This window comes from Aphelocoma coerulescens, chromosome 1 (genome assembly GCF_041296385.1).
Source record: "Aphelocoma coerulescens isolate FSJ_1873_10779 chromosome 1, UR_Acoe_1.0, whole genome shotgun sequence".
In the NCBI taxonomy this organism is placed as follows: Eukaryota; Metazoa; Chordata; class Aves; order Passeriformes; family Corvidae; genus Aphelocoma; species Aphelocoma coerulescens.
The window spans coordinates 80,237,122-80,258,613 of record NC_091013.1 but is presented as its reverse complement, the minus strand read 5'-3'; the positions used below and the strand labels follow the sequence as shown (position 1 = coordinate 80,258,613).

At 37.9% G+C, this 21,492-nt stretch overlaps 1 protein-coding gene across 5 annotated transcripts; it reads left to right on the top strand.

The window, feature by feature from the left end:
* The first annotated feature begins 396 nt into the window (after positions 1–396).
* On the top strand, positions 397–21,220 carry CFAP300 (cilia and flagella associated protein 300). Of its 5 annotated transcripts, none has more exons than XM_069014930.1 (7): positions 397–509; positions 947–1,028; positions 2,665–2,737; positions 7,883–8,049; positions 10,259–10,431; positions 15,743–15,809; positions 20,803–21,220. In XM_069014930.1, exons 1-7 carry the CDS (start codon positions 400–402, stop codon positions 20,932–20,934), a joined length of 804 nt encoding a protein of 267 aa, XP_068871031.1. In that variant the 5' UTR covers positions 397–399; the 3' UTR covers positions 20,935–21,220. The 5 variants fall into 5 exon arrangements, with proteins under 5 accessions (XP_068871031.1, XP_068871024.1, XP_068871035.1 ...); XM_069014923.1 differs by lacking the exon at positions 20,803–21,220 and adding an exon at positions 19,592–20,481; XM_069014934.1 differs by lacking the exon at positions 20,803–21,220 and adding an exon at positions 17,783–18,284.
* Positions 21,221–21,492: the final 272 nt, after the last annotated feature.

Below are 21,492 nucleotides of genomic sequence, written 5' to 3'. Positions count from 1 at the left end.
GAAAGCTTGACTTTGCTATTCCCAAATGGCTTTGCATCCTGGGAAGCAAGAAGCAGCCCTGATTCATTAGAAGTTCATAATTCATAACTTTGGCCTTTTCCTGGTTAGTTTTGGTGTTAGGTCACTGAGGTGGCCTTGGCAAAGGCAGCAATGGCAGCCCCTGCCTCCGCCTGCTGGGCTCTCCCTTGGCAAGCCTCAGTTTTCCTGGCGCATAGACAGGATGAGAGGAGAGAGGGGAGAAGGTTGTTGTTGGATTAGGGGATTTTTGTAGGCAAACAGCAAAGAAAAGGAGGGCAGCCGTGTCTGCCGGCCCTCGGGGGGAGCGGAACGCTGGTGAGCGGGGCCGAGCTCCGCGCCGGAGCGGCGCCGTCTCCACGGCAACCGCCGGGCCGCGGGAAGATGTCCGCCGAGGGCGGGCGCGGCGCGGCGCGCTTCGTGTTCCGAGCCCTGCCGCAGAAAAGCTTCTCCTGCCTGCAGGACAGGGACATCGCGGACCGACTCCTCAAATGGTGGGGGGGAACGCCTGCTGCGGGATGCCTCTGTCCAGGGGCGGCGGAGGAACAGGCGGGCGGTGCTGAGGGCTGGAGTCGTCACTGCGCCCTCAGGACTGCCTTTCCAGTGGGGGCGGGGCCGCATCTCTTTCTCTTATATTTAATTTTACTTTTTTTTTTTTTTTATTCCCCCCCAACCCCTTAATTTGAAGTCTCCTTGCTATTTTCCCGGCACGCAAACCGCGCCTTCTGAGGTGTGAGGCGTCTGTCCTCGCCTCCCACTGTGAGCCGAGATCTCTTTGGGCTTCGCAGCGTGGCTCCAGTGCGGCTCCAGCCCTCCAAGGAAGGGTTGGGGGCGCTTACAAATGAGAATGGGAAGGGGGGAAAAGTATAATTGGTCAGAATAGGGCTTTATGTATCTCTTCAGAATATTTAATCTCATTTTTCCATTTCAGGTCCATGCAAGGCAGGATCACAGCACAAGCATTCAGTTTTGACCAGCAGTTTAAGCCCTATCAAAAGGATGAGTTCCTTATGGTAGTTCTAAGTCCTTTGTATTTTAAGTTGACTTCCCCCCCCCGCCATGAAACTATAGCTACTGGAAAACTGCATAACAGCGAACAATGTAACAGTGTTGAATGCTAGTGGCCTGCTCACTGTCTCTTTGAAAGGAGATGGTTTAGGTGTGGTGCTCAAGTCTGACTTTGTGGGTTAACTGTATTGTCCAGTAAAAATATTTTAGTCTGTACTAATGTTACTCTGCTTTACGAAGGAACAACTTAGTCTTTCAGGATTCCCAAGAATGGAAATCTGAACTGGATGCTGATCTTGGCTACAGCATTTCATGTTGGGAAGTCCACCTAGTGTGAGACTTTAAACAATGTACATGCTCACAGCTATCGGTAAATTTCTCACAGTAAATTCACAGTGCAATTAGATGTGCATGTGCACCACATATCTGGAAATACAACTTTTGAAATTTATTGGATACCATTGCTTTATACTAGAATTTTGAACTCCCAGCTTTTTGAGACTCAAATCTCTTGCTGATTTTGTGTCCTCCATTTCTGTTGTTTGCAAAGTCAAATCTCTTCATCTGTTGGCGGACAGAAAAACCCCTAAACCTGTGGTTTTAAAAACAATGTGATTTTTACATCTGTTGTTTTAAAAACAACTCTTTGATTTTTTGTATGTCTACTTTATATTGTTATCTTGGATAAATAATTCAGCCTCTTTATATTTTAAAGAAATTCACACAGAAATGCACTGATATTTTATCTTCCACTGATAAACATTTCAAATTATTGAAGTTTACAGAATACCCATTTACCTTCTCAATGCTTGTCTCTTTTGAATTAAAAATGTAAAGATACCACTATGAAGTTATGATACCTGAATAGCTGTGAAGTAGCTGGGAAAAAAGGACCATTACATGTAATGTCTGATCTCTCTGTATCCCAGAGGGGTGAGAAAGAAATTTAGTGATGCAGAAATTGAAATAGCCATTATTTCATTTTCTTAGCAGTTTCTTCAGTGATTATTCCCTCTGCTTGTATGCATATACAAAACTGTGGGTTTTCTTACTTGGCTTATCTATCAGGTAAAGTTTCCAGCTATCAACATTACTATGTATGTCTCCTTTTTTTAATTGATAAATCAATAAGATCAAATACTTCCAATCTTACTGTGGAATATATTCTCCATCCCTTCAATAACTTATGGATCTCCTCTGTGTCTGTTTAATAGTTTTTGTGTGTCTCTACAATTCTCCAAGCTTCAAATTTATTTAAAAATGTAAATTTTAAAATCATACTTAGCATTTCATTTTTAGCTTCAACAACATTGTGTGCAGAGATAGAACTCTTTCCTCTCGTCCTCAATTTCCTGTACCTCCATGAATTTCATACATTTTATGTGTTCTTGGACTAAAACTGCTGTATTATAAAACTTTAATGCTACATATATAAACGTGTACCTGAAGATGTCTTCAATGTGTAAAAGACACGATCCCTTGGATTTGGTGTGTGATATTTCGTATACAAACTGAAAGATCATACAGAATCTGCTTACTCATTTGAGCCTTATAATTTGGATAGAAAGTATCCAAGGCACTATAATTGATGATTTTATGCTTCATTTCATTAACTTGTATTCTCTTATTTGAATATTATAGGCATTTTTTAATGATCAGAGTGTGATCTCCAGTTTGAAGTTGCTGTCATCTTCAGGACAATGGACTACATTGGGTAAATTTAGAATAAATTAGTCTTAAATTAAAATGTCAGTGTTTTAACTATTTTGCTCTAATTTACCATTTTCTAATAATGACAGTTCATATATGTGTATTTTCAGCTAGTTGTAATATCTTAAAGAATTACTTCTTTTACTCAGTAATAGGAAGAGATTGTACTTCTAGAATAAAATAACTATGTTGTCACCTTTTATACCTTTTTTTTTCTCTTGACCCCTGCATTGTTTCATAAATTAAATACCTGAAGCTGTTTATAAATGGTTTGTGGCATCCAGCTGACCTGATCTTGTATCAGGACATAAACAACTGCATTATTTGTGGAATTACAGTAGTACCTTATTCAGATAATATTTGGAGAAGGGCATTCTTCTATAGATGCACTGACCTGGCTTGGGACAGAAGAGCCCCATGTGACAGGTTGCTCCAGTTGCAGCCGTGCCATGAGGGACACTTCAACTCTGTTGATGTATCAGAAACTTGTGAACACACTCCATTATGTCTGGAGATGCAGAGACACTAAGGCAGGAAGGCCAAAAGGAAATAGCAAATTTATGGCACCACTTTGAAATTGCATTTTTCATTACATATATGGCACACAAAAATTCATGGCAATTGCATGTGATAATGTAATGGTATTTTACGCATAATGTGATCTCTGATATTGCCAAAGTGATTTTCCGTAATAGGAATATCTTAAAAGAGGGTAGTGGGAAGCCTTCGTTTCTTTTGGTTTGTCTGCAAATACTTTACTGTGTGTAAATATTTAATGGAGCTTTGGGAATTTTCTAACTTTTCCATTTCAGCTCTCTGGAATTGGCGTAGGTTTTTCCCACTATATACAATGACACTAGACATTGCCACTTTTTTGTCAGCAAAAATCCATTTTCCAAACACCTCACCCAACTGTTAAAACAATTGAAATATATAAGATGCAAAAAATATCTCAAGTACCCCTTCAGGTACCTCTTTCTCTGGCAAACAGAAAGAAAATAGATGTATTTTAAGCCAGTAGTAAACCTTTTCTTGCTTTAGACAGGATTTTTTTTTAGGCTATCTGTCTAGTCTACAACTTGACAGTCCCTGTAGTGAAGGTCAGTAGGTTACATACCTTGTGCGAAGAGTGGAGGGTCTCTTGCCAAGTAACCCAGCTTAACTCTTGGTTCTGCTCAATCTTCTTCCACACAGAAGTGAAACATTTTGTCCCCAGGACTGGAAGGGTTCCCTTTCTAAATCCTGAACAGCTGGTATACCCTGTTTGCGCTTAAAATTTCATCTTCCCATTCTTTGCCTATTTTTGGTGAGGAATGTTGGCACATTTTTCTATACTTAGTCTTCATGTGCATTTTTTGAAAATATAGTAAGAATTAGCTGTGAGTGGGAGGAGGTAAAAATCATCTTCTAGTGTTTTCTTCTTCAGACATGCTGATGCATTAATCCAGATATACCATTTGCTTATCACTGTGGAGTAACTTAAAAACAACATTCCTGTTGTTAAAAAAATACAGGAGATGTGCTTATTTTGCTTTTTAGAAAATGTGAAGAAAATTACATAGTCTAGGTTGAGTCAAATACTGCATTTATTCTGTTACAAACAAAAATGTTAGTAATTTTGTTTTTTTTTATGGGGGAGATAGTTTGAATGCATAACGTAGGTGGGGTTTAGATAGATCCATAGAAACCTCCCTTCTCCTGCCCTCCATGAGCTTGGGCAGAAAGTATTTATGGACCCACAGAAAGATGTCAGCATTATAAAGGAAATTAATAAAACATTACAGTAGTGGGTTTTTTCATACTCATTTTGTCTTTTTTAAGACTGTGGTCCCTTCTCACCTTTTCACTTACTCTGTTTTTTGTCCTGGTAGAATTCCACAGTAATACATTGTTTCAAGGACTCCAGCTTCAACATTACTTGAAATAAAACATTTTAGGTAAATGATACACAAGGATATTCTCTAGTCTGCTTCATCTGATCGGAAAGATACTTAATGACCTATTCTCACACTACACTTTTTTGCCTGTTGTAGTAGGGATATTTTTCCCCTCCTTCCGGCAGCATGGCAGAGTATCTGATACTTCTGACGTGCTTTAAGCCACCTATTCATCTGTTATTCTGATATTTCAAAAATAGAAGCAGCAGAAGGAACAAATTTGATGCATACCCATTACCCATTTATGTATTGAGTGTCGTGTTTTTTAAATAGCTTCAGTGAGAACTAAATAGTCGTTTTTCCCTGGACACATTGCTGGCCTTGCACCTGTCAGCAGTCTTAGGGAGGCAGGACTGTGTCTGCTTAAGCTCAATTAACACTTGAAAATTTATCTTCAAAGGGATAAAGTTACCATCTTTTTATGTAAATAAAAAAATTAGTATTTGCTTAAAAAAGGATTCTTGAGTTGCCCTATATACTTGAAGCATCAATGATTTCTGTCTTTAGGGTTTTAAAATCTGGAAGGTAATCTTAAATCAGCAATTTTTAGACTCCTATTATAGGTTATAATTTGCAAAGAATTTTAGATGTCATATGAACCCATAAATCATCAACCTGCACCTTTTACTTTTGGAATACCCCATTTTTTTTAATACTGAGCACTGAACTTGCATTATATATAAACTCTTTTGTAAATAGTAAGTTAAAATATATTTTTCTGATATAAAAAACTTTCATAGATTTTGGAGGAATCCAGGGTTTATCTGCCCCATACTAGATATGCAACGTGTTAATTTAAAAGTATACTGGCAGCACTTTATAGATATTCCAGAATTGGCTGTTAAAGGAAGCTTAAACTATTTCAGGACTTCTCAGCTCTTTGTTTTCCACTTGCAGAGTTGTCAAGGCATTTCTTCTTCCTCTTTTACTGCTTACTTTTATAGTGTTATTAAAACCAATTACTCTTGTCCAGGAAATTCTGAATTTCAAATCTCACCTTTCAAATAGAGAGTAGGAGCTTCCAGTGTATTTAAACTTTCCCATATGTAGTTTGGTTTTCTGAACTACTGAATAGATTACAAAACTCTTGGGTTTTTTTTCATGATTAAAGTTTTCATAAAATCTTTCTTCAGAGCAGAAGTGTCTCCTTCCCTTCCACTAATAAAATCCTTATAATTTAAGGCCTGTAAATAGCTCAATTTCCTATACTTTTAGCTCAGTAACTGCGAAAATGTAAGATTTTTCATTTTTCTCAAGTCATTTAGCATCTGGTGTTTGTTAGTTGACTCAGGTTGTAATGTTAATTTTAAAATAATTTATGTGATAGAGGCTGATTTGGCTCTTATTAAATCCCTTATAAAATAAAAATTCTATCCCTGTGAAAGGGAGGTGGAGAATTAGAGGGAGCTGGAAATGGGGGGGTGGGAGGAAGTATAAATAAATAAATATGAAACAGTCTGGTGTTTTTTCATAGGTTTTAAGACTGTCATTCATATTTTCTCTGACTTCTGGTTTTGGTAATATAATTTGATTATTTTTTGATAGTCACTCTATGTCCTAAACCTTTTTTCTTCAATAAAAGGTACCCTTTTACATAACCATTGTCTGTAGACAGGAAACCAAGCAATTAAGTGCCGTGCTTTTGTCTTTAACAGATTTTATTTACATCACATTGGTCCAATAAAATAATTTTAAAATTTACTGTCAAACATGTGCCTATTTAAGCAAAAATACTAAGACATCAACTTATAACTTCTCTTTATGTTTTTTTTTCCTGGTATTGATTGATTGGGTGGTACAGTTTACCCAGGTTTAGATATTAAAATGCCACTTAACCTATGAATAAATAGTCTCTGTGTAATAGTATCTGGCAGAAATCCAAAGGCTTTCTGCAAGTGTGGGGGCAAGAGAAAATTTATGTTATGCTGTGCTTACAAAGATTAGGATTGGAGTGAAATGATAGGTGCTCTTGGAAGCATCATGGTTCGTGCATCCTTTTTGGCATGTTTCTGTTCCTGAAATACTGTCATCTAGAGGGAAATTTGGACATTTCCTAAATAGTAATGCTTAGTGATCCCTTAGGTCTGTTTGTCAGAACAGCACTGAATTTTATCTTTAATAGTATGGTAAAAAGCCTTTTGATACTGTGATGTTGCTTGCCAGTCTCCCATCAAGGTTACCTACAGAGGAGAAGAGATAAGAATAAACTCATGGACAGCTGGAATGTTGTGAATATTCTCTCTGCTGAGACACACTGCCCTTGTGCTGAATCCTCACTTGTGCTCTCCTCCCCTCTCCTGTTCAGCAGCACTTTGAAGGGTGTTCAGGCAGACCTGGAGATGGGTAGGGAACATGTTCTAACATTTGTGTTGAACACTTGAACTGCAGAGAGCAGACAGAACTGGGCTAAGTCCAAAGCTTCATAAACATAGGGCCTAATGCTGTTTGAGATGCCATAAGTTATCCAACACCATGCATACAGATTTGTAGATGTAACACTGTCTATGGAGAAGATATGTACCCTTTATGGACTGATACCTCTTTAAGGAGAATACTGTAGGGCATCTCAAATGGCACTAGGTGTCTGAGCAACAGGATCAAGCCTTGGATGATTTGCAAGCAGAGGGGAGAAAAAATTACAGAAAAGTCTATTCTGTGCTTAATTATTACAGAGAGAACACTCCAGATTCATATACGAAGTGCCGATAGTACCGTTTTCATCTTCTGAAATAGCTGGTTAATAAAGCTCACAGTGCCTACAAAATAACTTTCTTAGAAGTTAAGGTATAATACTTAACAAACCAAAAAGTCTTTGAGGCTGTGTTCATTTTAGTTTTTAGTTTGTGGGTGCTGGTAACAGCTGACTTCTGCACTTCATCATGCCAAATTTGGCATCTGTCCTGAGATGCTTTAAGGCTTAAGCTGTGGAATATGATTTTCTAAGGGTGTGATCTAATGTGATGCTGGGTTCACACGGTGTTCCATCTATCCCTAGTTTCGGTTGATGGTGTTTACCAACAGGGGGAGCAGACACATGAGCCTTAATGGAAAGTAGTATTCAGATGAATTTATTGTTTTCTTTACACTTGTTTCTCTTACCTTTCTTTGACTTTTTTTTTTTTTGAGGGACTCTGTGATTGAGTCATACATACATGCTCTGTGGGTTTTTTTTAAGAATATGAAACATGCAACCAGCTTCCTATCTATTCCAGGTTCCAAAGTGACAAAAATTGAAGCTACAGTGGTACCCTGTACACAGATTTCCATGTCATTTTTTGATCGGCTGTACTCTGAAGGAGTTGTTAGAGAAACTGGAACTATTGTGAAATGTTATGATGACTATTATGATGATATTCTTATCTCTGATGAATTAAGGAAGGTCAGTATAATAATGAATAGAGTATTATCATTTTTCTTGTTCTATTAGGTACCATAAGGACACGTTTTTCAGGTTGTTTTTTTCTGACAGTGATAAAAATAGGCATCAATATCCATAGTTTACAAACAACTGAGGTACTGCAGTGCCTGGATGTGTGAAAGCAATTACTTGTTTTCTAGGTGAGCACTCTTTCATTTGTAGGTGGGAGGAAAAGGTAAAGTGTTCTTCTACCCGCCTGTGTTTCAAGTAGTCAGTGCTGGGGGGTGTGTGGGGAAATGCAGCTGCTCATTTGCTTAGGAGGGTGAAACAAAGGGTGCCAAAGAGAAGGTGCTGTGATATTCAGAGCTGTAGATTCATCCAGGCTTCCAGGTACTTGATGAAATTGAATGTATTTGATAGCTACATTCTGAAGCATTCCTGGACAGCAGTGCTGATCATATTACATGTGAAGGCATTTAAAGAAAGCCATCTTAATAAATTTTCTCTAAAGCAAGAGGAACTATGAAAGAGGAAGTTATTTTTCAGTGTAACACTGGAAAATGACTAAATACAACTCCTGAACCGGCCTGCAATGTAAAACTGTTTGTTATGCTGTAGTGGAGGTGTCAGAAAGCAGATTATCTGAAAAGGAATCTCTTAACAGTGGCACCCTCTTTATCAATGTATGTCTTTACTGTGTTTCTTTTGACTTCATAAGCTAAAACAATTTTTTAAACTTATGTTTGTATAGCATTAGCAAAGCATAGTGTGGGAGAACTGGATTTTGCTCTTCCTTGTATATATAATCAACATAAGTACTAAATAATTATAGAGTTGCACTCATTTGCACTTGGCAAATCCTTTGAAGGCAACGTATTTGAACCAGTGACACTGGTTACAGGATGTGGCCTGAAATACTGGTCTGTCTTGTAAAGTTCTGGGAAAAGGTGAGAACTCAAGCTCATGATTGAATTTCAGATGTAGTTTGTAGCCTAGCAGTTCAAAATACTATGTATTTATTTATAAGTTGGGTACATGTGAAATGTTTTCTGAAAATTAAAGATACTGTGTGTAGGAAGGTTAGAGGCAGCATTTAAAATTAGAAGTTATTGGGGTTTCAGTGTCTTCCCAGTTTCCTTCCCATGGAAGTGATGTGTGTGTCAGCATTTGCAAGTTGAGGGTTTAACATTGGTTTGAAACAAAGGTGGTTCCTACTCATAAGACCTAAGACAGCAGAAAGGATAAGAGTCAAAATCTTCCAGGAATGACATCAAAACTTCAAATTAATTAGTCAGGGCGCTAGGACAGAAGACTGTAGGGGGCACCAGACTGTCTCCTGGTGTCAGAGGGTGGCCCTTGTCTGCTAGACTCCATGTTTCTTTCCTACCTGCCATGTCTTCTCTTGTTTCAGAGGAGGTGGGGATATGTATGAGGTGGCCATCTAGAACAGTTGTTGCCCTGGCCCCTTTTTACTCAGGTTGTGCAGCTTTTTTATAAAGATGACCAGAGCACAGTGGGCTCCTGTCTAACTTTGACCAGTTTGCCTGGGCTGGCATCTGCAGTTTGGCTGACATGACTCAAATGTCTAGTAGCCATTGTGAGTTATAATTCCTGTCCACATTTACATGAACCAGTGTTGACACTAATCTAGCAAGTCCTCTATGTTCATATAATATCTCAGCAAAAGGCAGGTGAGATGCAGGGAGCCAGCTAGGTGCATGTCTGGCTAATCCAGGCTACAGATTAGGGCTCACTGGAGTCTGCAGTAAAGAATGATGTGAGTCTGAGAGTGATCTCCTTTGGGAGAGCCTCAGGATTCCTTTACAAATTGAGATAACTGTGTCAATTTAAAAGTGAAAAAGCCAATGTTACCAAAAGTGATTAACAGTAATTGACATATCAAATGTAGGTAGATTATTTTCAGACTGATTGTTTCATTAGCATCACAGATAATTAACCACTGAAGTAACAAGACTTGACAACTATTCCTTTACGTCTTTTGGGCACAAATCTGACAGTGATTCTGCTTTATATTATATGTAAGAATTTTGAACCTAATTGCATCACTGGAAGAAGGATTGAGAAATACTTCTTTCCATCCCTCATCCATATATTTCATATGAACGTAATTTCTGTGTGCCATACAGCAAAGTAGTTGCATTATTTATTAGATGAATCTTAAATGAATTTTTATCAACTTGACTTCCTTGCTTTTTCCTTGTTCCACAAGGTCTTGCTTCTGGAGGATTCCGACCATTATGACTTATTCACTCAACTGGATCGCGAGGAATTTCTGTTCTGCCTTTTTAAGCATTTTTGCATTGGAGGAACTCTTTGCCAGTTTGAAGATGCAGTTGACCCATATTTAGAAACTACAAAAGCTTTTTATAAAGACTTGGTGAGGTAAGTGTTACTCTGTTTTGTACAACTGTGTACATGTACTGTCCATAGATACTTTGTGTCGATTTGTGTAAATTTATTGTGCATTACTGGTTCAAAAATAGGGCTGTTATTTAATCCACCTGCAAGCTTATTTGTGTCCAACTATCAAAATACCATAGAACAATGGTAGTAGTTCAGTGGCAAAATATATGCAATTTTAGTTGCATCAGTCCCACATAAGAACTTTTTTTATATTACATTTATGGACACTGATGGTTTATAATTCATTCCCATTTTAAAGATACTGTTTTCTGTAATCGTCAGCTGAAAACATGGCACGGTACTGGAAACAGATTGTGTTCCCACTGTCATTGATAAAATATCAACAATTAAGTCTTGGCTGTGTAATCTTGGGCTACTTTCAATTAGACTGCTTTTAATTTTGGATTTAAAAATTGAAATAATTAGTTGAAACTTTTAGTTCTGTATATTTTTTATCCTTGCTGATTTTTTTTTAAAATACAGCTGGATTTTCTTCCTACTTCTGCAAATACCCTTCTCACAGTGTAAAGGGTGAGAGAATATTGCTGTTAACATGGCACAGTGAAATAACACAGTGAGCTAACACATGTTTTTTAGCAGGTTTGGTGTATGGAATTGTTTGGAACTTTATTTGAGGGATTTTTTTCCTTTGAGATTAGAGGTAATTGATCAGAGGTTCAGATTCAGACTGAAAAAAACAATTTTCACCCTGCTTTGATATATCCATATGCTGACTGCTCTGACTGACAAAACTTATATCCTGGTTAGTGGGAAATGGAATGTAATTATTGGTTATACAGACTCAGTCTCAGTTAAGGTAATGGGAATATAAAGATTGTAAAAGATACTACTAAAATTTTTGTCAGTATGATTAGTTTTGGTATTTTAATGTCATTAATAGATGAGAATCAGGTGAGTTCTTCAGAAATACAGCATCCGACATAAAAGGATCCATCAGTGTTTAACTCTACCCTCCCTTTTCTTTTAAACTGTTCACTTTGCACTTGAGTCAAGCTGCTTGTTCCTTCAGTCCTGGGCCTTAGGTGACTGCATTGACTGCAGCTGTTTCTGCTCTTATGTTGTTGAATTAATCTAGGACAAAGTGCAAATCCAATCAGTTCCTTCACTTTACTGCTCCCCTTTGCTGTTGATACCTTCATATCTCCTTAAATCTCTTTCCATTCTTTTTCCTTTTCATGCTGTAAAATATGATAAGGATGTCAAATAGTTCTTGTTACTTAAAACAAACAAACAAAAAAGCCTCTGCCAAGATCCTCCCACAATTTCATCGTGGTTTCAAAGTTTACTTTTCTGTATCCTCAACATGTTCCCTATTAGCCCTTTGTATTTTCCTTTTGTGTGCTGCTTCTGTCCTTTATAAAATATTTAGGAGAAAATATTTCAAGATCTATTCCTGTGCTCTTTGAGGGGGTTTTTTGCCAGTTGGCAGATTGCTTCCTGTCCTCCCAAGTTTTGAAGTACATCTACTCTGTTCCTGTGACATCACTGATCTTCAGTATTTATCTACCATGTGTCTCTCCATTTCTGTGCCTGTAAATGTCTGCTGATTTCTCACTGCCAGAGGAGCTGGTGTTAGCACTGGTTGCCAGTTGAAAACAAAACTTACCATTTAACTAAATCTTTTATCTTGCTCCTTTGGTATTGAGTTCTTTGTCAGTCCCATGAGAAAAGCTTTTGATCTTGACATTTTGGACCTTCCCTCCCTCTTCATAATCACCGTTGTCTTTTTCTTGGTCTCATTTCCCCCTGCTCCCAGTTTATCCAAAATGATGCTTCTGTTTTATTTCCACTGTCTTAAGAGAGAAAAAGCCAGTGAAAGGTGCTGAATAGGGACACTAATGACAGTCTTGATTTAATTTCTAGTTTCTATTCCATGCTATGCACTGTGTTACTTCATTCTTGCACAAATTACACCATAAAATAAAGCAATTAAAATTACTTTCTTACAGCTTCTTATTTTCAGTAAACAATTGCTAATGATTGTAGTAATCTCTTAAATTTTTTACCAAAAAGTTCACCTTCAAATTCCTGTTGAATACCAAGTGTTGTTTAAATTCTCTTTTAGACTGCTGTTCTGTCTGGTTTCATTGCATCTTGGATTACAGTCACATTGGATACTTTCTACTCTCCATAAAGTGATATTAAAAGCTTTTCATGGTATTAAAAATTCTGTAAACTGTACTGTCCTTAAGGTTTAATTTTTATGTTTGAGGTTCAGAAGGCTTGGTAAAACACAAATGGATACTATAATAGTTATTAGTTGCTGGCTGATACGCATTGAAAAATTAGCTGCCACAGATTAACCCAGTCTAATAACAATAACCTTATAGAGGTATAAACTACCACTGTTCAGTCCTGTTACAGTATTCCTTATGGGCAAGAGCCTGGACACAAAGATTCCACAAAAGTGTCTTTACTGCTGGGAGCAGCAGACCTATTAATGAGCTTTTCCCTACTTATCTTTATTACAGCTGTTTTTTTCTGGTCATAGCTGAGTTCTAACTCCCAGGCACTAGCATTCAAAATAGTGTGAAAAGGTTTGAGGTTTCCTTTTATTAAAGTACTTATATTTACATTGCTTTATTATGAGAGAATGCAATAATCTTTTTGAAATTAACAGCTCTAGATATTTCACAAGCACAGCTAGGGACTTCCAAATGCAACTACTAAATGGCAGACTTTTTTTCTTTGCAAAAAGAGTGATACATTCTTACTAATGACTCAATGCACAACTTGTAGTCTGCTACTAATCCATCGGTAATTAGTCTGTGATCAGTTGAATCCATCCAAAATTCTAGTGTTTAGTGTAGTATCTTGTATAACCTAAATAATTTCAAATCTCTTGTTGCAGTATTTTGATTTAAAGAATATATTTATACTACAAAAACTTGTTAATTAAAATGTAATCTATGAATCTCTGTTGATAAATCTTGTCCTCTGTACTTAACCAGATTTTTCTGACAGTGTCTCTCCATGGTGACAGCTGCTGTAGCATCTTGTAGTCATTGTTTTCTTCTCCTTTTGTCATCTCCATCTCCATGCCCTTTCCCCCACAATGAATGAATGTATGTGAAAGTATTAAGTTGCTCTTTTATTGTTTGGAAAGTCTAATAAAATATTGCCAGTAAGGTTAGGATATAAATAAAGCCCAAAGTGAATAGAGAGACCATGAGAACATTTGCTGTTCATAAAAAGAGAATAGATGCACATTAAAATGATGAACTGCCATATCCAATGAATAGTTTAGAAATTAACAATTTGAAATAACATGGGGCTATTAACCTTATTTTTGAGGAAATACTCTCCTCTTCAAAAGGAAAATATAGTTTTTTCTAAAACCTTTTAGGAGGAAAAGAAGTAGAGCAAATGAGCATGTCAAAGACAACCTCTTGGTTTTCTTTCACGTCAGCAAAGGAAGAATCTCATCTGATTTTAACAGACACAATTTTTTGCCTTAAAAAATAACCAAAGTACTGGAAATAAACACTCATTCTGAAAAATTACCTACAGGAAGATAACCACAAGGAGAAAATTTCTCAAGGTCATGGAATAAATAGGAAGACTTACTCTTTGTCACCTCTTACTTTGGTATCCTAGATATATATATAACATGAAAATTAAGAAACCAGAAACTGATAGCATAGTTTTCAAACAGAAGAATCTGAAGCCAGAGGAACTTAAATACAACCATTGCTTTTGGGGGTGGTGATATATGGTAGAAGGAAATAATGCCACTAATCTTCTATGTCTTGTTCTGAAAGTTGTCACTTTGCACAGAGATGGTTGAAGAGTTTCTGAACTGCTGCAGTTACAGCCTGGTGTGTCAGCATAAAGTGGCATCTGTGTTAGTTTGGCTTAATGTACCAACTGCAGTGGTTCAGAAGCTGAGTCATGAAGTAGCTGAGCTGTCCTGCTGGGAAGGCAAATCATGTCTGGAGAGGTGGGAAGGGAAACAACTGGGGTCAGTACCAATTTCAGCAATGCTGTCTTCATCCACTGTTGAGTATGTCAACATGTCAGATGCAATAAAAAGTTCTGAGAAAGCCTCATTACTAACTGACCACAGGGAAGATCAGCTTCACAGTATAGGTTCAAACATGACTGTATCATTACTCTGTAGATGAAATCAGTTAATTGGAGAGTCAATCTCTTCTACTGGCTGGAGAGATTGAATCAACAAGGGTGCTCTTGGTTGATTTGGGGTTCCTTTGTTCTTATAAAAAGAAGCTTTGCCAAAGCACTGGTAGCAGGGGACTGCTGTCACAGCTTGGACCTGGTGTGGCGTTCAACTGGGCTGTGTTTTACAAATCCTCTTGTAACTTGTCTATACTGGGACCTTTCCTGGGAATGGAACCTGTTTGCAACAAGGCAGGTTTGAACTATGCATTTCTTAGAAGTGTGTGAGTATAGAAGTTTTAAGCCTTGCCTAGTCTCTGTTTTTAGGTGGCTATCTCAGGCATCTGTTCCACAGTGAGTTAATGTAAATGGGAATCTGCAAAATTAGATAAATGAATAGCAGTTGCATGATCTAATTCCTGGAGAAATGTAAGCATCACTTAAAACAGACCTGAGGAAAAATGATACGTTAAAGTACTTTAAATAGGTTGAGATGCCTGGATTCATTGCAATAATACCTCAGTGTTACTAGTAAATGTGATGAAAGAAATGGCAATCTTTGCAACAAACAGTCTAGAAATGTAAAAGCTCAGAACTAATCCCATCCCAAGTTGCATAGCTGACTATATATACAAAATTCCAAAGGAGTAAAAATAAACCTAAACTATAATTATATACTAATCAAAAATGAGCAAAAGAATGTATTTCTTTCTTGCTGCTACTTCTTGTAGTCTGTATTAAGATGCATTTCACTTTGCAGGTTTCTTTCTCGAAGAATATGTGAAAATACTTTAATGAAATGTTTAGCTGCATAATTTTTCAAATCTATCAAAAATACAAACTCTATACCTGGAATCATCTAGGTCTGGGTAATATTGCTGTGATTTAGTAGCTGAGAACAGTGAAACTAAGTTAGATGACCAGATCTATTTAATATTTTGCAGTAAAATGCCATAATAACCATATTATCTAACAGTGGCCACATAGCTTTTCATGTTCAATATGACATAAGTTGAATTGTAGCTATAAATTTGACCTTCATAAAATTTGAGCAATGACACAATGCATATGTTTAAAATGTATTTAATAAATTAAAGATTCTAATTATCAGTACTTATATATATAAAGTATGTATTATACCCCTGTATTTCAGTGTTCAAAAGAACCCTGAAACAAAAGAAATACGTATTATTTCTACAGTCTTCAGAGTGTCTGCTTATGTAAGTATTAATAATTTTTATATGGGATTTTACTGGCAGTAATATACATAACATGAAAACGAATTGACTTTTACACAAAGAAAACATAATATTCCATTGTTATGGATTATTTTCCCATAATTGTCTTTTTTTTATTCATGAACTCTGTGCCTGATCTCATCCTGCTTCCTCATCCTCTTTACTAACTCTTCATCAGTAACCACCAACTAAAGTTTTATTTGGTAGCTCATTAAAAATAGGTTTACTGGATTACACTGGAAGTCGTAAGTATCATCCAGAAACTAGTTAATGAAAAAAAAAAAAAATCTGAGTAATTCTGGGTTTGGATAATAATAAAACTTGAGATAGCCATAAGGATTAAGGATGCACTCTTGACTTCCTATAGTTCTGTTTTTGGAAATGTTACTAGAGCTTTCCGAATAGCTTGTAATGCATCTGTTTCTGTAAAGACTGCAAGGAAGTTTAGTGTACAAAAAGGCTGGGGTGATGAGGTGACTGCTAACCTGTTTTCCCCTTCCTTGTCAAGTCTCATTCCTATCTGTTTCCCTTGCAAAATCATACATTCACCATCAAGATAAGTTTGAGAACTGGCTGCATGTTTACTAGATTCAGCATATCTGTCATTGAAGTTGTTACAGTAGGATGAACTACTCCAAATTCTTCTTGAGTAACCAGAATATGTAATAATTAAATGTCAGATAATGTACCCACTTTCAACAGCCATAGCTGATGTCATTTCAGACTGCACAAACTTCCCTGTAGGTTGCCAATAGCCCAGTTGTTCATCTGTTGGTCATCATCTTTTAAGGACCATGTATGATTCATTAAAGGCTTTTGAAAATAAACACTTCATGGGTGTATCAAAATTTATCTTTCTGCTATGTTGCAGACTGTAATAAAAATAAAAAAGCAAAACCCTGGTAGCTGGATGTTCTTCTGTTTTTACTGTTCCTTTCCCACCTCTGAATCAAATGCATTGATGTGAACTGCAGATTTCTATGTTCAGGTAGATGGACATTAAAGAGCTCCCCTATCTATCTCAGCCATACATTAAATGTCATCAGTAAGAATACATACAAAGAAAAAACAACAAACAAACAAAACCCCAACCAAACTTTAGCAACTTTTTGTAAACAAAATAGATAGACAAAAGAAAATCCAGTGTTAATGCAGAGCAGGCTGTCCTCCTTGTAGCCTTGGAGGAAAATTGTGCATTACTGCACATTCTGAAAATTTGTGTGGTAAAGGAGAATTCTGAAATTATGGTTTCTATTAAAGAACATCCTGAAGAATTTTCTCTCAGAAAACAGAAAGGCTTAAACGGTGTGTCTAGACTGTTTGATGGTTATGTGAATCAAAACTATTCAACTCTACTTGGCACTTACAGGAAGGACACTTACTGGAGCACAAGTGCCTTGTGTTTGTGAGGAAAACTTTCTCTCAAGGAGATAACTGCATTTCTGCAGTGTTTCTGAGTTCATTCGATAAATAACTGTAGAGTGTTATAATCCTTATGTTGACCTGACAGTTTTTAAGCCAAATTTTCTTGGTTTGTATCTGGAAGAAAAGGACATGTTCTCCTAGCCTGATGTAAATAGATAAATCATTTTTTAAATAAATTAATTTTTAAAAACTGATCTGGTAAAACTGACTTGTGCAGCCGAGCACAACTTAAAAGCAGTATCTAAAAAAGCACACTATTAGAGATGTAAACAGCTAAAGGTTTTAAGTTATAATTCACAGAATCACAGAATATGCTGAATTACAAGAGACCCATGAGGATTCACAAGCTCCTGGTCCTGCACACCCCATCCCCAAGAGTCGCACCATGTGCCTGAGAGCAGTGTCCAAACACTTGAGCTCTGTCAGGCTGGTGCAATGACCACTTTCCTGGGGAGTCTGTTCCAGTATCCAACCATCCTCTGGGAGAAGAACCTTTTCCTACCATCTAACCTAAACCTCCCTTGACTCAGCTTCGTGCCATTGCCTTGGGTCCTGTCACCACAGAGAAGAGATCAGTGCCTGTCCCTCGTCTTCCCCTCATGAGGAAGTTGCAGACTTGCAAGGAGGTCTCCCCTCAGTCTCCTCCAGGCTGAACAGACCAAGTGACCTCATCCACTCCTCATATGGCTTCTCCTGAAGGCCCTTCACCATCCTCATGGCCCTCCTTTGGACACTTTCCAATAGTTTAATGTCTTTCTTACATTGTGGCACCCAAATCTGCCCCCAGCACTCGAGGTGAGGCCACCCCCGTGCAGAGCAGAGTGGGACAATCCCCTCCCTTGCCCAGCTGGTGATGCTGTGCCTGGTGCCCCCAGGACACTCTTGGCCCTCCTGGCTGCCAGGGCACTGCTGACTTGTGCTCAACTTGTCACCAATCAGGATCCCCAGGTCCCTTTGTGCAGCCCTGCTCTCCAGCATCTCATTCCCCAGCCTGTCCATAACATCCAGGGTTGCTCCATCCCAGGTGCAGAATGCAGCACTTTCTCTTGTTGAGCTTCATGTGGTTGGTAATTGTCCAGCCCTCTAATTTGCTGAGGTCTCTCCTACAAATGTCTGTAGAGCTCTTTAGCATCAAAACCTGATAGACCTGAGCATCACAAGAGAAATCATTTTAGATCTTGTGACAAAGTACTCTGTTGAACTCCAAATACCCTTGAGAGCTTTAGAGCTTTGCATATAATGAAACACTGTTACAGCTTAAGTATTGGACTGCTCACTGATTTTTTAGCACTTTCTTTACCTGAACCCAAACTGTGGCAGTGTTAGAAATCAGCATAATGCAAAGTTTATTCAAGAAGTATTTTGAAAAATTGTCAAATGATGCAGCTTTGAGAATGTTCAGCAGTATTTTTATTTCTGTTTTATGCTATGCATATGTATTCTTAAATCATCAGCTGTGTTGCTACAAAGAAAAAAATAAAATGATCCTACTCTAACATCAGTAAATCAATCATTACACCCCCTGCATGTGTGAACCAAAGTCCACACTGCAGATGGAATTGGTATGATTCTTAACTTGTGTACATGCATGAATGTAAATTTCAGAGCCTTTATGCTCCTCAAGTATTTTAGGGTTTTTATGACCTCTTTTACTAATTAAAATAAATTTAAGAACCCTTTTCATTTAATTAGGTTATTCTGATTATTTTCCTGATACCAAGTTTGGTATATTGCTTGAAATGCTTCATCACCAGAACTTAAATTGTTTTTGTTCTTGAGTTGTTGAACAAATTTTTAGTGGGCTCACACTGCCTCTAAACAGTCAAAACCTCAACTGCCATCCATGAATTCAATAAAGACTGCAGGACTGGGATCCTCAGTAGCAATGGGCAAAGAGTTTAACTAGCAATCACATCTTGATATTGATCTTCTCTTACTTCTTTTCTTCAGTTACACATATGAGCTTAGGTTATTTTTGGATCAAATTCCAAAGGCCTTGTGATGCTGAGCAGTGGCTGAGCGCTATAAAATCTTAAAACTTGCTCTCCTTACTGCAGTTGAGAATCCAGTGTTTGTTACACCTGAAGAGAGCTAGGTATCCTACAACTGGAGCTACAGAGCTTGTATTCTGTGCTGCTTAAAAATAGAATGCTATTTTTAGCTTGTGGCATTTGACTACCATTGGAAAATTCTGTGAATAAACATTATCAAATCTCTACCTGTCTAAAAAACAGTGTTTTTATGAGGTGCTTAATTTAAATTAGGATTTAGGGGGTTGAATAATCCCCCAAAGGAAGACACCAGAACATCTAATAATGGATTCATTCTCTTTGAAATAGCAGGAGAAAATGGGGTGCCAGGAACAGCTAAAGGATAAAATTCACATATGGTCCTTGGAGCAGAAATGGGAACCCAGCCCTTTCCCTTCTCAGCTGACTGATTTAATCACTGAGAGATGTTACAGTTTCCATGTTTCCTTGGTCCAAAAAAAGATATTTTATGCAAAGGAAGACAGCTTCAACAAAAGAATGTGAGAGATGTGGAATCTGGAATAGTCTGTAGTCTGTGAGTTTAAAATTTTCCTGGAGAAAATGAACAATAAAGGCAATAAAGCAACTTCCTCAACCAAGAAAAGTGTAACAGAACCGACATCTCTTCAACTGTGGTACAAAGGTGTTGGGGAGCAGGAGAAAACTGTTACATGTTGTAAAAGAAAGGAGGTGTCAGCTGTATATTTAATGATCTTTCACATGTTCAATTACCACACTGACTAAATAAAAAACCCCAACCCTTTAAAAATCTCTCCATCTAGTTCTGGATCCCTACTGGATTTGAGGTGTGTCCAGGTGTGCTGCTCTGTCAACACTGAAGCTTTTATTGACACGTGCAGACGTAGGATGTTAACCTGAAGAGCCCAGTTCCCATGCTGATTGTCAGCTGAACATGTTTTTTCAGAACCAGGATTTTGGAGCTAGGTGCCTAGAATCCCTTCAAACCCTTTCTGAGGACTGGCACACAAAATGTTTTCAGTAATAGTCCAAAGTTGTTAATGTGATCTGTAATGAGTGTTTTGCTTAAATGCAAATATTGGAACCTGAACAGATGCATTAGCAAATGTTAAGTGAAAAAAAATTATGGATAGAACAGCTTTATGTATTAATATAGAGTCCGTGATTTTTTTTTGTCTTTCAAAGGAAACATGATGGGCTGCTGTATACTTAATCATTTGTATTTTAGGCTCCAATTGTGTAAACACATGCTTACATGTTTAATGTTACATTTTATATTAATGTTACATTTACCTCAAGGTTATTTGGAACATTCAGCCAGAATTACTGTGCATTTTGTAGTGTCAGTATCCATTATATATGGAGACATAATACTGTTTAAATAAACTGGTGTATTTATTCTATTTTGCTATACAATAAACTGTTACAATTGAAACAAAATTATTAACTTCAGATTTTATTAATTCTCTTACAGATATCCATATTGTCCCTAATACTGTTTTGGTTTTGTTGTTTTTTGTTTTTTTTTTCTTTCCCGTCAGGATGCTAATGGCCTGTGTTACCCTTCAAGCAAAAGCCACCAGCAGACTTTTGCCTACTTGATTGTGGATCCCTGCAAGCGACACGTGAATATTCTGTATCACTGTTTCGGTGGAAGCTTATTTACAAACTAGTTATAAACCTGGCTGGTCCCCAGTTTTATAATGGAGGTTGCCTTCTCTCTGCATGGGTTCAGGTAGACATTGCATAGTTTTCTGACGAGGGAAACTCTACTTGATGACACGCTCGGAAGTGCTTCCCGTTCACTCAGATGTTACTGTGTGGTTCATGACAAAAGTTTTCTGGTTCTTGAAGCTGTTTTCTTGGACGTTTTCCCCCTTCCCTCACCCGTTTTATCTAATAAAAAGTATTTCTCTAGAGATCTCGTCATTTTTATGAACCAGCTTTACAGACCCGCGACGCGTAACTGCAGGGGAGGCTCTGCAGTCGGTGAAAGCTCTGCGGAACCGGGAGAAAGCGCGGGAGGGGACCGGCCAGAGGGGGTCCCGGGCCGCTGCCCACTCCGGGCCGGGGGGAGGGAAGCGCAGTGCCCCTCCCCACTCCCTGGCGGAGCGGCCTCCTGAAAGTTGGGATAGAAGTTAGGAGAAGAAAAAGTTGTGGTTGGCGGCAGCGCTCCGTGGCGGCCGAGAGCGGGCGGGCGGCAGGCGGGAGAGGCGCGGGCGGGCGCGCAG

Bases quoted from the DNA above. Each gene is read 5' to 3' on its own strand.
- CFAP300 (XM_069014923.1), top strand. From the start codon at position 400: ATGTCCGCCGAGGGCGGGCGCGGCGCGGCGCGCTTCGTGTTCCGAGCC. The intron at 2,738-7,882 runs GTAAATTTAGAA...TATCTATTCCAG, and splicing joins AGGACAATGGACTACATTGG to GTTCCAAAGTGACAAAAATT. The intron at 10,432-15,742 runs GTAAGTGTTACT...CCTGTATTTCAG, and splicing joins TTTTATAAAGACTTGGTGAG to TGTTCAAAAGAACCCTGAAA.